The sequence below is a fragment of the Athene noctua genome, chromosome 10, assembly GCF_965140245.1.
Source record: "Athene noctua chromosome 10, bAthNoc1.hap1.1, whole genome shotgun sequence".
NCBI lineage: Eukaryota > Metazoa > Chordata > Aves > Strigiformes > Strigidae > Athene > Athene noctua.
The window spans coordinates 6,318,165-6,333,569 of record NC_134046.1 but is presented as its reverse complement, the minus strand read 5'-3'; the positions used below and the strand labels follow the sequence as shown (position 1 = coordinate 6,333,569).

The window sequence follows — 15,405 nt, the reverse complement described above, 5'->3', positions numbered from 1 at the left end:
CAGCCGGGCAGCCCCGGCTGTGTGAATACTCCACTTTTTTCTATCACCACCCAAAATGTCCAGCTGGGGTTCTCTGGGGAGATCCCTTCCTCATGTGGTTTGCGAAGGGAGTGAAGGAGTTACAGGGAGAAGCTGGAGACGCTGTGTACTTCCAAACAGGGATTTACACTCCATTAATTTTCTCTGCAGCGGCCCAGCCTGAGTGGCATGACATGAACGTGGTTACGAAGGCTGCAGCCAATTCACATCATTCACGCAGCTCTCCCCGCACCTGTGAGGGGAATGTATGGATTCCAGGTTTGGTCCTACACAGCTTTTGCCATCAAAAAAGGTATTTAGTGAGTGAGAAGGCAGGAAGGTGTGGAACAGAGGTGGCTGATGGAAACAGCTGGGAAGGACAGGACAACCCTGTTTCAGCTTTGCAGATCATCCAGAGTTTGCTCTCCCTTGGTTGCATCCCACTAGTTCTGAGTAGCAGTCCTTAGCATCTCACCTAAACTCCATCATTCAAGAAACACTGAATTCTTACTGTTAAGTGCCCTATTTTGGTTGCTAAAGCAGAGCTTGACATTGAAGGTAAGTAGCAAAGTCAAGGCTGCAGGCACCTGATGGCAAAGCAATGATCCAGGAGCAAACCGGAGCGCGAGATCCTGTGTTAGCTGTGCCCAACTGCTCAGGCGAGGCGATAGCCATTATGAGAAACAGGCAGGTTGTTGCAGAGCATGCGGCTGAAAATAGAACTTGCTCACTGGTCGTTCATCCAGGGCAAACACAACATACTTGGGGAGAGACCAAATCCCTTTTTAGATTTTTGTCACGTGTTTATATACTGACTCCACTGCCTAAGCATCCCTAGTCCGATCCTTATCAATGCTGCTTTCAGAAGAAATGAGGAACCTGGGTGTGGGAGTGTAGGAGCACGTGTAGGAGGAGAGCTCCTTCCTCAGCACATCCTGCGCTCGGCAAGTTGGAGAACTTGCTGCAAGTTGCATCTGCAACATCATATTTAAGAAGCATCTCATTCCTTTAGTATTGGGGGAGCAGTTCCACATCACTGCTCCGGTCTGGTGCACCTTCTGGTTGTAGTAATTGTTTGATGCCAGCAGTTGTACCAAGCGATGGAGCTACCATTAGATTATCCTCTCCCTCCCTGTGCCAGTCTGTGCTGGCAGCTCTCAGCTACCTGGGCAGCATTTTAGAACGCTCTGGTTTTCAGTGCTGCACCTTAGGGAGCAGAGCCATTTTTCAAAGTTAGAGAGAAACATTTTTTTGAATTGTTGTATCTTGCTAATGAAATACTGGGTGTTGTACATGCTTGTCAGGTGGATATTAATGAGAACGATGTGACGCTGTAAAATAGCTCCTAGAAATGATGGAGGCCCCGGTTCTGCGCTTCTCCAAGTCAGTAGAAGTTTTGTTGATGAATTTTGACAGGAGCTGGACTAGGCCTAAAACATTCCCACTTTTTAGCCATTGACAATTTTTTGGATGGCTTTATAACTGGTACAGACTTTCTGCCACTCTACAAATACAACACCACAAAGTCTTCCCCCAGGGAGATGTCTTTGCTTTTAGCTGGCTACCTTGTGACACCCCTAGGGAAATCAAAGAGTTTAGGGAAAAAGAACTTGGTATATGTAAAGCTGCTTAGCTTTTTTTCTTACTGTAATGGATATTTGTATTTTATTATCTCTGGAGACAATCTACTATCTGGGGAAAGAATGAATACAACCCTCCTAAAATAGTTTTACAGTTTAATGATCCCTTGCACTGTTACATTGTACACTCATGCGGCATGCAGGCTGGAGTGGAGGGGGAGAACTGATCACAGGGTCAGAGCTCCACGACTCTGTGTCCTTTGCCAAATCGACCATCTCGGTTCTCCTCTTCATAAGGCGATGGCAATACCTCCCAGAGCTGTCTATAATTAGTCTATATGAATAAAAGTACATGGCTCAAGGGGTAAAGATTTTTGTACCTGCAGAACTTCCAACATTCCTAGGTTGCCTTTCGGTGTGGGATTACAGAACATCTGCTCTGTTTAGTCCTCCTAGTATTACTATTAACGTTTTGGCAAAGGCACCTGGAACACAGCACAGATGCACATGTACATAATATCAAAAGTCAAAAGGAGTGCATTCAGGTCATGTTTGATTTATAGCATGTCAAACACAAAAGATAAACTTATATAATGTTTAACTTGATGGCTTAATTTGCACAAAAATAGGAAGATCTCGAATTAAGTGTTTCTCAGGTACTTTAGGATCTGCCTCACATCTCTACCTGTAGTAAACAGGGTAGGGGATGGGGTCTACAAATGTCTGTCGGGTCAAAGGCACTGCCAGGCTGCAGTCAGACCCCAGATTTAGGCTACTCTGAGCGTGTATTTTCCCCAACACAGTTAAGAGGTGTAAGCAGTGTGCGAACAGTCTACGGCAGTGCTGGGAGCAGGGGAGGGGCGACCTGGAACCAGCAGTTTTAAGTGGAAAGCCTGAAGGGATCATTATGTCCATCCGTGCTGACCTGAAGCTGAAAATCCCACACATTTGCAGTGTCTACATGGGCTTTGCTGTTCCTCCCACCCAGTCCCTAGATCCTACTCACGTATCTGTTTTCCAGGGTCAAAGTTGTTTCTAAGGCAAACTGAGAGCCAGCTTCCTTGCATGTGAGCAGAGCAATACAAGACTTGTCTGCATTTCCTCCTTTACCTTCTGTTCCCAAATGGTAGTTCCCACCCAGGCAAGGAGAGGAGATAATGTCTGCAAGGACAGGGTTATACTTGCATTTTCCACTGCACCCAGCTTGCGCCTCTGCGCAGAGGGATGGCTCCCACAGGACACAGCCCCTCCTGCAATGCGCTGGCTGGGAAGACATTTGAGTTGCGCAGTTTGACCCAGGACCAAGCGGAAGGACATTTGGGACTTATTTCCCTGGTTGACCTTTGATTAGTCACTTCAATGTGCACATTTTATTACCTCAGGGGACTGGGATGGAAGTGAGAGTTTATTTCTGCTCTGCAGCATCTTGGCACATAACATCTCCCTCTGCCACCAGCCCTAAAATGGGGACCAGGATATGGGCCTGCAGGGATCAAGCTGTGGCAGCAGTGCTGTGCTGGTATTGCTGTGGGGGGCAGGTACCACTTCCCAGCCTTCTCCGGGCTGGAGGAGCAAACCCCCAACAAACCAAGTGATTCGGATGTCAATGGCAACAGCACGCTATGCGGGGCACGGCTCAGGGTAAGAACAGAGAGCCTCACGGAGGAAGCAGGAGCTTAAACGGCTACTGTAGACGAGTTAAACTGTATATTTAAATCCTTTTAACCAGGATCAAAAAGAGTTGGCTTGGCACAGATAACAAATTGGAAAATTAAATATACACCAAGAACTTAGAAGTCCCAGCCCCTCCAAACAAATGTGAAAGGCTTAAAACAACTTAAAAATCCCACCTTGACCCAATTGCTGAATATGTCCTTTAAAGAAAAGGTCTTTATGTGAGCAGAACAGCTTCCTAAACTGAGAGAAAGGCAGCACTGAGTGGTATCCTTGTTACCAGCACAGGCAGATGAACAAGGCAGGCAGAAATCCAGCCAGCAAGCAGTTGGCTGTTTGAAGGGAATGAAATCTTTCACTTTCTGACCACACAGATTAGACACGAGGAGAGAATGTTTGCTGTCTTTGGTTATCTTGTGGCATTGAAGAGCAGCCATCAAAGGGAAACAGTCTGCCTTCTGGGATAATCGTTGGGCAAGCGAGTGAATACAGCAGATAAAGGAAGATGACGCTTACCCGGAGAGGCCGAGCGGCAAAGAACAAAGATTAGTGACTGGGGATTGCCCTCACCTATGGGGAAAAGGAAATGGGAACGAAGATGAAAAGCAATGCAAAAACCTCAGGAAATTTGGGTTCCTTGAGTGTATTCTTGCAGCAGCATGCACTGCCTTAAATTTCCCATTGAAGTTTTGCTGTTGTGATCAAGTTCTCATGTTCTAGTTTATAGAAGAGGCATTTGCAGCTCAATTTTTGCAGTATTTATGTAGGCAAAATTCCCAGTGTTTTAAGGGGATGTTTCCATGAGTAGGTATGGGCTCTTAGGGGTTACTTCTGACTGGGTGAGGACTTGGAGTCTGCACGATTACCATACCGTAAGTATTAATAGATCCTTCCTAATAGGAAAGTTATTTGAATTTAAGATTGTAGCTTAGTTTCTCTAAACTCCACATAATCTATTTACTTACACTACAGCTTTCCTTCTGCACTTCCTAATCTCCAGCTGTAAAGATTCAAAATGCTGCACAAGATACAACTCCTACATGTATCAATGGAAATAGCATTGTAAGTAAGTAGTACCGTGCTCCTGGAACATGTTTAGTGCCATTGCAAAGCCAAGATTTGGTCCTGGGAGCATTTCAGTCCACTCCCAACTCTGCGCCGTAATTGAGAGACCTAATTAGTCCACTCATGGGTCAGCTCCTCTCTTCTGAAAGATGGAGGGGTTTTGTTTAGGGTTGACACAGCACTGAGGGATATGGTGTAGTTGAGAACTGTCAGTGATAGGTTAATGGTTGGACTAGGTGATCTTCAAGGTCTTTTCCAACCTAGATGATTCTGTTTCTTGCCTACCCTCATGTCTGTATGTGCCAAGGTTTCAGATCAGCGAGCGAGCCCATGAGGATGCTCCTCCACGTGACGGCCTCATTCTATTCAGCTCAGCACCAAAACCAAAAGGGTCCTGCCCACCCAAGTCACAGGTATGTGCTGCCACTTCTCACCCTGTGCCAGCTCCTGACCTCCTTTGAAACTCACCCTGGACCCAAATTAACTGGTTACCTTGTAGAAAAGTAAGGAAAATAAGCACAGCTTTGACAGGTTGTCCTGTCGGTGAGCTGAACAGCAGCAAGGCAGCTCCCACCAGCATCGGATCCGGCACAAGGGGATGCTGAGGCTGGGAGCAGTGGGATGCGGGGCGCTTGTGAAATGGGGACGGCAGCTGCCCTGGGGCACTCTGCAACCCAGATAAACCAGCAACAGACCTGTTTCCCAACACCATCCTGATCTGAGGATGAGGAGATGAGTGAAGGCTGCACCCCTCTCCCCCAGGACACCGCCAGGACTAGCTCCACGTAAGCCTCCTCCCCTCCCCTCTGACTCAGCTCTAATGCTATGCTCAGCTTTTCACTCTCGCCTTCCTTAGGCAACTCGGGTCACTTTTCTTCACTCCCCCTTTGCTGACTGGCAGCTTGATATCCCTCACCACCCAGCTGGCAGCACCAGCCCTCCTGGGATATGTGTCTGCACCCACCTGAGCACGGGCTACAGCCTCCCCCGCCCCTGCCATGACTTGGGGCTGTATCCCTCTACCCATGGAGTCTGAAAGTTTTGGGGCATATGTGGAAGTTGTGGGAAGGCACTGGACAACTGTCAGGGGTTCAGTAATGTACAGGGTGCTCCCACTAGCCCAGGGAGCAGATAATACTCCTGCTATGAGTTAAGTCATTTATTTGACAATGAAACAGAGAAAGCCTGAAGAAAGAATCAGAGCAAGGCAACGTGCCTGGAGGGACGCCTGGGCTGCCATGCGGTGATGTTGTGAGATTCCCCTTTTTGTTCATCCAGCAGCCCAAGGACCTTGGTGGCTTTTCCAACTCAGGACACAATTCAGTGTGGGATGGGTGGGGATGCCGCAATCTTTCATGCCGAGCCAGGAGAGGCCATGCAAGCCAGGGGTTTGCGTGGCAGCCCCAGCAGGCTTTGCAGATTGAAGTTATTTTAGATTAGTTTGGTCTTGCTCCTCTTCCGAGGACTTCTTTCTTAATGTGTGTGCATGAACGAGCAGTTAGCTGCAAGAATAGGAAGATACTAGCACGCAGGCCCTTTGCAGCATTAAAAGCAAATCTGGTCCAGGTTTTCTCCTGAACAGGTGAGAGCATGGAGATACAACCATGTTTGGTTATTGGAAGAGCTGCTCCTGGCAGTAGATGACATCTACCAGAATGGGCATGTCGCTGCTCCTACGTACCCGTGATGGGAGGAGGGAGACAACTCTGCTCCCCAGAACTGGGAGACCATCAGGCAGCCGTGGCTGTGCTCACGCCAGCCCTAAGGCTGGACACAATGAGAAAACCCAACACCGTTTTCGGAGCTGACCACACACGAGGCAACTTGAGCCTGGAAGCATCCCAGCTTTGCCAAGCCCCTGATGCCAATATGGGTGAGTTATTTTATTGTAAGTATCCAATACTTAAATTAAACGTGGTTTATAAGTGTGGGTACAATGCCACGCTGAGAGGCTATGTGCCATTACACTTTGCCCTAAATGTGTGCAGACTTGGGTCTCCACCAACGTGGAGATTCCTGCTCTGTGCTCTGCTGTGCAGAGGTGCTGCCCAGGCCCTGCCGAGGAGCCCTCCCAGCCTGGCCAGTTAAAGACACATGGACTCTCAGGTGATGCTTTGCTTACTTTGACTTTCAGATTCATTGTACAAAATTAGTCATTTACTGCAAATGGTTGAGGTTTGTAGGGCTTCACCAGTTATCTTAGAAGAGCCAGGATGTGCTATTTTGCCCAGAAGTGGATTCTGACTTGATTTTTATTTTTTAAAAGCTTTCCCTTTCTACAGCAAATATTGGTATTTCTGGGTTTTCTCCCAAGGTTAAGTGAAGAAAGTACAGAACTTTGAAATTTTCTACAGAAGTGCAAATCTGAACTTCCAACCATTTATTTTCTTTTGCCTTGCCTACAGGCTTTAAATTTCATTGCATCTTTCCCCATTTTGAACAAAACAACAAACTCAAACCCAAGGTTTTTGGGTTTGGTTTGAAGAAGGGTAGAAGACAATGCTCCATTACATTTAGCTCTAACAGATGTCAAGTTTTTACCTAAAACTTCCAAGTTGTAAAACAAACCAAAATAAACTCAGATAAGGAAATAAGCTTTTTTTCCTTCAGGGTGCCTGAAAACTGCACAGCATAAAAAATAACGCTAAACAAAAGTTGCTGTAAGCGCCTCATATGTGAGAAATGCAGAAGAGAACAACTGCTATGGAAAGTGTCACACGAGGGGATTCTTCGACGATACGCTGCTTCGAGATGTCTTAAAAGAAAAAAAAAAAAAAATGAGCATCAATTATATAAGAAAACTCTCCTCCCGGTGAAGTGGCTCTTCCCCCCAGGACCTGGCACATCAGGCAGCGCCCGGTGCCGCTCGGCCCGGACCGCTTGGCTTTTGTAAAACCACTTGCCAGGAGCCGGCGGGGCCGCGGCTCGGCGTCCCCCCACCTCCTCCGCCCGCCCCGTCCAACCCCAGCGAGGGCTTTTCTTGGCGAAAACCTGCGATTCCGGCGTTCCTCGGAATGAAAGTGACATGTTGGAAGGGGGGGGGGGGGGAAGAGGAGGAAGGGCTGGCCCTGCTCCTGCAGGGCGGGATCTTTTCTCCTGCTTGATCTATGGAGCCCGCCCCCTTAAATTGGCTCCCGGGAGCGCCCCGTCCACCAGCCCGACGGGGGGAGAGGCGAAAAGCGAGGGAGAGCAGGCAGGCGGGCGGGCGGCCGGCTCCCCCGTCCCGGCCCGTCGGTCCCGGCCCGTCCGCCCCCGCGCAACATGCGCGGCCCCCGGCGCCCCGCGCCCCGCCGGCCCGCCCGCCCCTAACACCGCCCGGCTCCAGCGCCTTCCCCCCGGCAGCGCACCGGGGGGCGGGGAGGGGGGGGGAGAAAGGGGGCGGGAAAAAAAAAAAAGAAGAGGGGGGAAAAAAAAAAAAGGGAAAAGGAGGGGAGAAAGGAAGGAAAAAGAAGGAGGAAAAGAAGAGCCAAGCGGGGGAAGGCTGCTCTCCTCTGAGGACAGCGCGCAGCACCATGCAGCTGGCGCCGCTGGCGCTGGCACTCACCACGCTCTTCATCGACGGCTTGAGGATAGGAGCGAGGAGGCAGAAGCTGCACCCCAGGCAAGGTAAGGGGGTACTCGGGGAGGAGGGGGAGAGCCGGGGGGCTGCTGGGCTGCCGCCCCCCGCGGGGTTAGGGGGCTCGGCCTCCCGGCTCAGGGGCATGTGCTTCTCCTTCGCTTGCAGCCAAGCTGCTGGAGAAGCTCAGCGAGTACGAGATCGTGACTCCTACCCGGGTGAATGAGTTTGGCGAGCCCTTCCCCACCGATGTCCACTTCAGGCGGCGGCGGCGGAGCACCAGCGCTGCCCCCGACGCCTGGACGGCCGCCGCCGCCGCCTCCCCCAAGGCGCACTACAGGCTCTCCGCCTTCGGGCAGCAGTTCCTCTTCAACCTGACGGCCAGCTCGGCCTTCATCGCCCCGCTCTTCACCGTCAGCCTCCTGGGAGAACCCGCCGCCGACCAACGGCGCCTCTACGCCGAGGCGGCCGACGCCGACGTGAAGCACTGCTTCTACCGGGGCCACGTCAACGCCCGCCCGCGGCACACCGCCGTTATCAGCCTCTGCTCCGGGATGGTGAGACCCGCGTCCCGCTCCCGGCTCCGGCCCCGGCCCCGCCGGGCGCCCAGCGGCGGCTCGCCGGGGCGGAAGCGCGGAGGAGGAGGAGGGAGGAGCAGGGCGAGGGAGGGTGGGCAGAGGGATGGGGACGGCCCCTTCCCCCCGCCCCCCAGCCCCTCCCCGCCCCGGCTGGGGCTGCGGGATGGGGCTTGCGGCTCCGGCCTCGCCCCGCTCGGGAGTTTCTCCCATCCCGCTTTTCCGTCGGGTCCTGGCACCGGGGTGAACCCCTCCTGCTCTGAGGGTTTGGGGGGGAAAAACTGCCACCCAGCGGCACCCCGGGGGGGAGGTCAGCGGGCACAGACCCCTGGCACGGGCACCCTCCTGCCCCCGGGGTGCCGACGAGGGCTGCAAAGGGATGATGACGAGGGGGGGGGATCCCCTGCAGCGCTGACTCCGGAGCCGTCCTGCACCCCGGCGCAGGGGCACGGCCCGAGGAGAGAGGCAGGCAGGCTGTCTGGCAGCCCCTCCTGCCATCCTGGTGCCCTTCTGTGCAGGGACACATTGGCAGAGGGATGAGCAGAAGCTCCTGTGGGGCTGACCCTTGGCCGGTTGTTCCCCGAGAGGTCTCTGCTGGGCCCCGTCTGGTTCAGGAGCTCCTCTGGGCACGTGTGTGTGGCAGGACAGGCCTCACTCCCACTTACTGGTCACACATCCCAGTCTAGGGCGGCTGCAGGATAGTTCTTGTCTGGGATGTCTTTTTTACATGCTAAATCCCTACATTCGTAGTCAGGTGGAACTAGGAGCATTGGATAAGCAGGGATTTCACTGGCTGGACATCTCCCTCTGGTCCTTACACGTGGGTTTAAAGCCTGCCTGAGGGAGAGCTGCTGTATGAAAACCAGCACAACATGATGGGGTTGCACTGAGGCCTGCAGCACTGTCTGCCCTTGGGCAGCGGTGGCTTGGTAAATGTCACTGGCATAGGGGACAGGCTCTGGCAGACGTGCCTCTCTCATGCTCCCTGTCTACGGATTAGTAATCTGCTTTGTGTAATTTCCACCGGGATGGCTGCAGGGAGCAGTGCAGCCTGGTGTGGGTGCAAGTGGTGTGATGGGAGCTTCGCAAGGGTCACTGCAGAACCGGGCACTCACACACCTCGCTCATTTTGTTGGGTGGTCCTGCTCTATGGGTTCTCATCGCCCCAAACTGACCACCTGTTCCTCTCTGTCCCTCTCAGCTAGGCACATTCAAGTCAGACGATGGGGACTATTTTGTAGAGCCGCTACTGTCGCTTGAAGAACAGGAGTATGAAGAAGAGCACAATAAACCACACCTAGTCTACCGGCACCGGACACCTCCAACCAACTCTTCAGGGGACAGGCAGACTTGCGATACTCCAGGTACTCGTTTTGTTACTGCCCTTCATGACTTGGCACTTACGAAAGGGAACTAATTTACAGTAAGAAGCCAGTAGGTTTGTGTGGGGCAGAAGGGATGCGCAGTTGAGGGACCCCTCTAGAAATGGTACCGCGTGCGCTAGGACTGGGCTCGCAGCGGTACTGCTGTCCTGGAGGGACGTGGTGTGCCTGTGCTTTCTAGTAATCGGTTATAAGGAAGTTGTGGTCAGGAAAAATGTTACGGTTTCCATTTCATCCCTGCTGGCAAGAGATCCTTTGGGCTGTCATGCCTTAAAATATCCCATGAGCCTTCAAACTTGCTTTCTGTCCTCTCCTACGTGTAATTTCTAACCATTTTAATCTGATCTGCTCTCTGTCTGAAATTCTGTTTCTGTCCTTTAAATGACATCCTTCTGTCTTGGTCTTGTTGTGCTCCTGGTCTTCCCTCCACAGATCTGTTTGTGAGTTGCAATGTTTTACTTCTTTCTAGTGGAAATGAGAAGGTCCTAACACCAACCCTGACAGTCCTTCCCTTATTAATCACTTTTCCATGGTTCATTTTCAAAGGCTTTTTTTTATTCTTCCTCATAGCCCTTCCTCCACCAGCACCATCTCCCTGACCTCCTCACTCTCTCTTTCTAGTCTTTTCACATATGAAAGAGCACAAGCCTTTTTATCTCCCCTTCACGTGCCTTGGTGAGCAATAGCCTTGCTCCTACTGTCCCTATTATCTGCAGTGGCCTCCTGCTGCTCTCTGCTTCGTTGACTTCCTGATTTTCACAACTAATCCTCTCCTTTGGCAGCAAATATCTAAGTTCCCTCTGAAGAAGCTTAATTCTTCAGTCTCCTGTTTCACCTGCTGTTTTGTCCTCCTCCTTTGGCCTGCAGCTAGATCTACAGGAGCTTTAAAACATAAACAGAGTAGACCTTGACTGGTTTCCCTTGTGTGGCCTGCAAGCCGCTCATGTGCTGCGAAGTAGGTGGAGTTGCTCAGGGAGTAAAGGTACCACTGGAGGAGAAGCGTGGTGCCAAGCTTAGACTGCATTTAGCACGCGTGACTCGTTTGGCACCCATGGCTGTGGATCGCGGCCGTGCTGTTGAGCTGTCGGTCTTGCACTGATCACGCTAAGACAGAAGATGCTCTGGTGCTCTGTCACCAGCCAGAGCTGATGCACTTAGCAACATGTGTTTCTTCTAAAGACATGTGGATACGTGTCCACGTGTAAAAACGTACGTGCTGGGGACCAATGGTGCCTCTCACAAGGCTGTCGTTGTTTGTTCTTCCAAGGGTTGCTGCTGGACTATGCCATTCTGGTTTCTCTCTTCCAGCTGTTTCTGCTCCCTTCTTTGAGATCAGATGCAGGAGACTCAGAACAGTTGGAAAGAAACATGGAATCTGGCACATTGCATCAGTAACCCTTGGAGGAATGGAGCAGCAGATCACAGGACTCATTGAATCAAAGGTAGCTGGGAGGGCTCTGACTTTCGCTTGTGGACTTTCCTCTGTGCCATGATAACAGTCTGCTGTATTTCACCCCACTGTGTCATAGCTTCCCTTTAGGGTATTATTCTTCTGGGTCATGATTCACCAGAATAGCACTCCATCCACAATATTACCTACATGGTGTGTATCTTTTTCTCCTCTTTTCCAACATTCTTTGCCTCTTGCTTGTCTTTTGTTTCCTTTCTTTCTTCTCAGTTGCTTCACATAGTGAAAGGAGGAGGTCTTGCCTCTCAAATACAAACTTAAGGATTCGAGATAGGTGGGCCGGTCTTACTTGTCCTCCTGTCCCCTTTCCCTCTATCTCTGCCCCGCCCTTTTACTGTTGTCCAAGTTTTTGAAAGGGAATGATGCTTTGGTCATACATGTACAGTGAATGAGTCTTGGTCACTTTATTTAAGGAGCAAGTGCAGGGCAGCTTGGGCAATGCTGAACCTTGGGGTTACACCAGGCAGAGAAGAAGATATCTCACATGTCTTTGGAGCAGAGAGGAAAATACAAAATCTAGCAGCACTCCCTGTTTTGGACAGGGTACATCTGTCACTCCTACCAGAGAATGGTTTCGTAGAGTTTAGGGGTTTGTTGTAGCTGTAGGGTGTTGTGTGAATCCAGTCTTTCGTCAGAAAAATGTGTGAAAAGATGCGTTTACACTGCAGGCTTCTGGCAGAGATTGAAAATTGCTCAAAGAGGAAATTCATGCAAGGGAAATCGTAAGTACCCACCCTGCAGTGAGAAAGGGAGCCTGCATTGCCAGGTGGTGGTGCTATTAAGAATGGCTTTCTGATAGTCTTCTTCCTGAAAATGATTAATAAGCAACATACTGGTGTGCCCTTGCCATGATGATGTAATTATAGACTTCTGGCAGTATCCAGGAAAAGTTTCCCTTGTGAGTTGACTGACAGATTGAGTAAAAGCTTTCATTTCCAGCAGTCTCCCTGGTGCTACTTCTAGTTTTCAGCATCCTCAGGTCAGCTTAGAAAAACAGGTATTTGATTTTGTTAAGCTTTAATTAGCAGTTTCTGATAACAGTTTTAGGTCCTCTGACATATGAGATACTCTGCAGATGTTCTGAAAAAAAGATCTTTCTCCTCTGAATGCTGATGGATATCGAATGCAAACTGTGCTCTGCGTATGAACTTTCACAGCACAATGCTGTGGTCTCCTGACAATGCACTTCGCTGTCTGGCGTATAGCTCAACCGCCGCAATAAAAACTTTTGACAAAGTTTTCCTTGGGGTAATGGGTTAATGTAGTTTCAGTCATAGGAAATGGTGCAATTTCTTCTCCTTCCCTTCTTTTAGTTAGTACCGTGAATCAATTTGTCATCTGCTCGAGGATCTGGCAGAATAATTAGTTGTGTTTCCCTGAATAGCCCTGACGGGATGAAGACTTGGCCAGCCTGACAGCGTGATGTCACTAGGTGTAGCGCTGGCTGCTACCACCCACCGTTTCACGATAGCAAGCTCTTCCGATCCAAATTATTAAATATCCGCTTTTTTTGAGGTGGAGGAGGAAGAGAAAAGAAATTCTGATCCTAAAAAAAGAAAAAAAGGAAGTGTCTCATTGCGAAGCTGGAGGGCGGAGCTTTCCTGCACCCCGCGGAGGAACAATCTGACTCCGATGATAAAAGGCGCGTAGCTGCATCCTGCCGCGCCGTGGGGAGCTGCGCCCGCCGTGCCGCCCGGCTTCGAGAGGCCGGCAGCAGCTCTCCGACCCCCCGTCCAGTCTGATATCCCACCAGGAGCAGACCGGCAAACCCTACCCACCTGTTTCCACATGAAACCCCAAAGGTTTGGTCTTTCAGAGAGGTGTCGAGCTCCAGATGCCAACGGGACACTGTCCCTGGTCGTCACCTACATAAACCACTTTGGGCCACCTCTTGCTCTGTGTCTTGTGTCCCATTCTGCTGCCTCTCCTTTCTCTCACGTTTCCCACATTTTTCATCATTGATATGTTTATACGTCTATTTTGCTTGTCTTCTCTGGAGCTCTTCTGATTTTCTTTGCTTTTGTGATAGCTTTAGCCTTTTACTGAATCTTACCCAATTGCTCTGCCTGTTGGCCACCCCTTGTTCTGAGACAGATGTGGCCTTCACCTGCTTGGTGGCACTGAGCCACGTTGCCCAATTGCCCTGTGGCCGTGAGCATAAATGCAAGAATTGGGCTGTCCCTGCTTCTGCTGCATGTTCAGCTATTTATTGCTCCAAACTTTGCGAATTCCTTGAAGTTTTTACTGTGACCCCAGTGCAGGACTCCTGAATTAACTCCTTTGGGCAGCTCCTTCTTTGTTCCCACTGCGTTCACTTTTCTGCTCTCCTGATCTGTGTTTTCTGTTTCTTTCCCAGCTTCCTTAGTTAAATACCTCCCTGTTCTTGCCTCACTTCTCATAATTCTTTTATATTCAAGACCCACCTGTGGCTGAGATGAATAAATCAAGGACTGACTACATAGCGAGCACTAGCTGTTCCCATGACTTGTTGCTGGTCAGCTGTGCCCATCTGAGGCTGGTGTTAGATGTGGGCTCTGGAGCTGCCTGTGAGGATCTTGCACAAAGTCCTGGCTCCTTAATGAGAGCGCTTAAAGTGGGAATATCCACCGCGGGCAAAACTCCTCATGCAGAAGCAGCAATAACACTCTGATGGTGCCAAACTAGTAGGAAGATGATTAGAGCTTTTTCTATTTCTGGAGGAGAGCCAAGGGGCTGTAGCCAGCAAAGAGGCCTTCCAGCAATTCGTGCTGAGGTGGTGAGATTTTGGAAGCGGGCTCAGATGAGTGCAGGACAGAGCAGATCTCACCTGCACAGAGCTGGCTGTGCCCCCACCCGCTGCCGGCGGAGGTGGGAAAGCTCGGTGACTCAGCTGCTGAGGTTGTTTTCCAAAAACCACCAAGCATTACCAGCACAGATGGCCCGAAAGCTTGGCAGGTCCCAGCACCTGCCAGAAGCAGATGCAAAAGGGTCTCAAATTTGCAACTGGGTATTTAGTTGCAAGGTGTTAAAGCAGTTTGACTACTCAAAAGGCAGCATGTGTGTGGCCAAGCATGGCAGCTCCAAAAAGGCAAGGCCCATGTAGTCATCGAGCTGAGGAGGAGAAAAGGAGCTCTGTGTGTCTAAGTTGTGGTGAGAAGGTTGCTATAAAAACACAAGACATATCAGTACCATGAACCAAGTCTTGCCACTGAGCTAGTGTGACACAGGCATAATCAGTAATATGTCACTGATTTTTCAGTTGCATTAATGAGTAATTTGTAATAGATTACCTTTCGTAGTGACTTTAACAACCCATCCCGCTGAACGTAACACTGGGGAGTCACCAGAGCAGAGGAGTGCTGCCCTGTGTCTTGAGCAAGCAAATGCCCGGTGCTGCCAGCTTGATGATTGCGATCTTATTTCCGTGTGATAATGGGCACCAGCCCGCTGAGTCCTTACAGATGGTTGTCATCTCTCTCCCAGTGCCATCCAGCTACATGGGATGTCACTGGTGAACCCATGGCACAAGCAGGAGATGGTCCCACCACTGTGTTCCCATGGGTTTGGGAAGGTTGAGACCAGGTTGAGGTTGCCAGCATGTGGGTTTGTTAATGCATTATCAGTGTCATGACTGGGGAGGTGACTTGGTGGAGGATGTGTTGGAGGTCTGGCACCATGGCTAAAGCCTGACTTTGTCCCTTTCCATGTGTTCTCTTGTTGGCACAGGTAGGTGAGCTCTTGCTCCTCCTGGAGCTGTGGTCCGAGGTGTATACCCCATCTTAAAGCAGGCAATGGTGGGGAACAGGGCCAAACAGGCCAGAGGTGGAAAACTTCATACTCATTTTGCAGACCACTTACGTGTGTTACATTCTTATTTTATAGCAGTTTTGAGGCAGAAACTGTGAATGCATTTTCCACAGGACTTAATTTTTCTACTCTTGTGAGAGGTCCGTGATGAAATCCCATGTCCTTTGCAGCCAAGTTGTTGGTCTAGAACCCTTCTGGGTTTTTGCTATTTCTTTTGTACTGTTTGTCTTGCTTCCAACTATGACTTTATTTTGGTTTTCACCTCCTTCATCCAGCAGAATTTCACATTCTAGGTGTCTGG

The 15,405-nt window shown here is 50.3% G+C and overlaps 1 protein-coding gene across 2 annotated transcripts in view; it reads left to right on the top strand.

The window, feature by feature from the left end:
• The first annotated feature begins 7,719 nt into the window (after nt 1-7,719).
• Nucleotides 7,720-15,405, top strand: part of ADAMTS9 (ADAM metallopeptidase with thrombospondin type 1 motif 9) — an 84,048-nt gene continuing 76,362 nt past the window's right edge. For both annotated transcript variants that reach the window (XM_074914080.1, XM_074914079.1), the window contains exons 1-3: nt 7,720-7,943; nt 8,062-8,450; nt 9,670-9,832. In XM_074914080.1, coding sequence (XP_074770181.1) covers nt 7,850-7,943; nt 8,062-8,450; nt 9,670-9,832 — 646 coding nt within the window. In that variant the 5' untranslated portion in view covers nt 7,720-7,849. The remainder of the gene's footprint in view (nt 7,944-8,061; nt 8,451-9,669; nt 9,833-15,405) is intronic.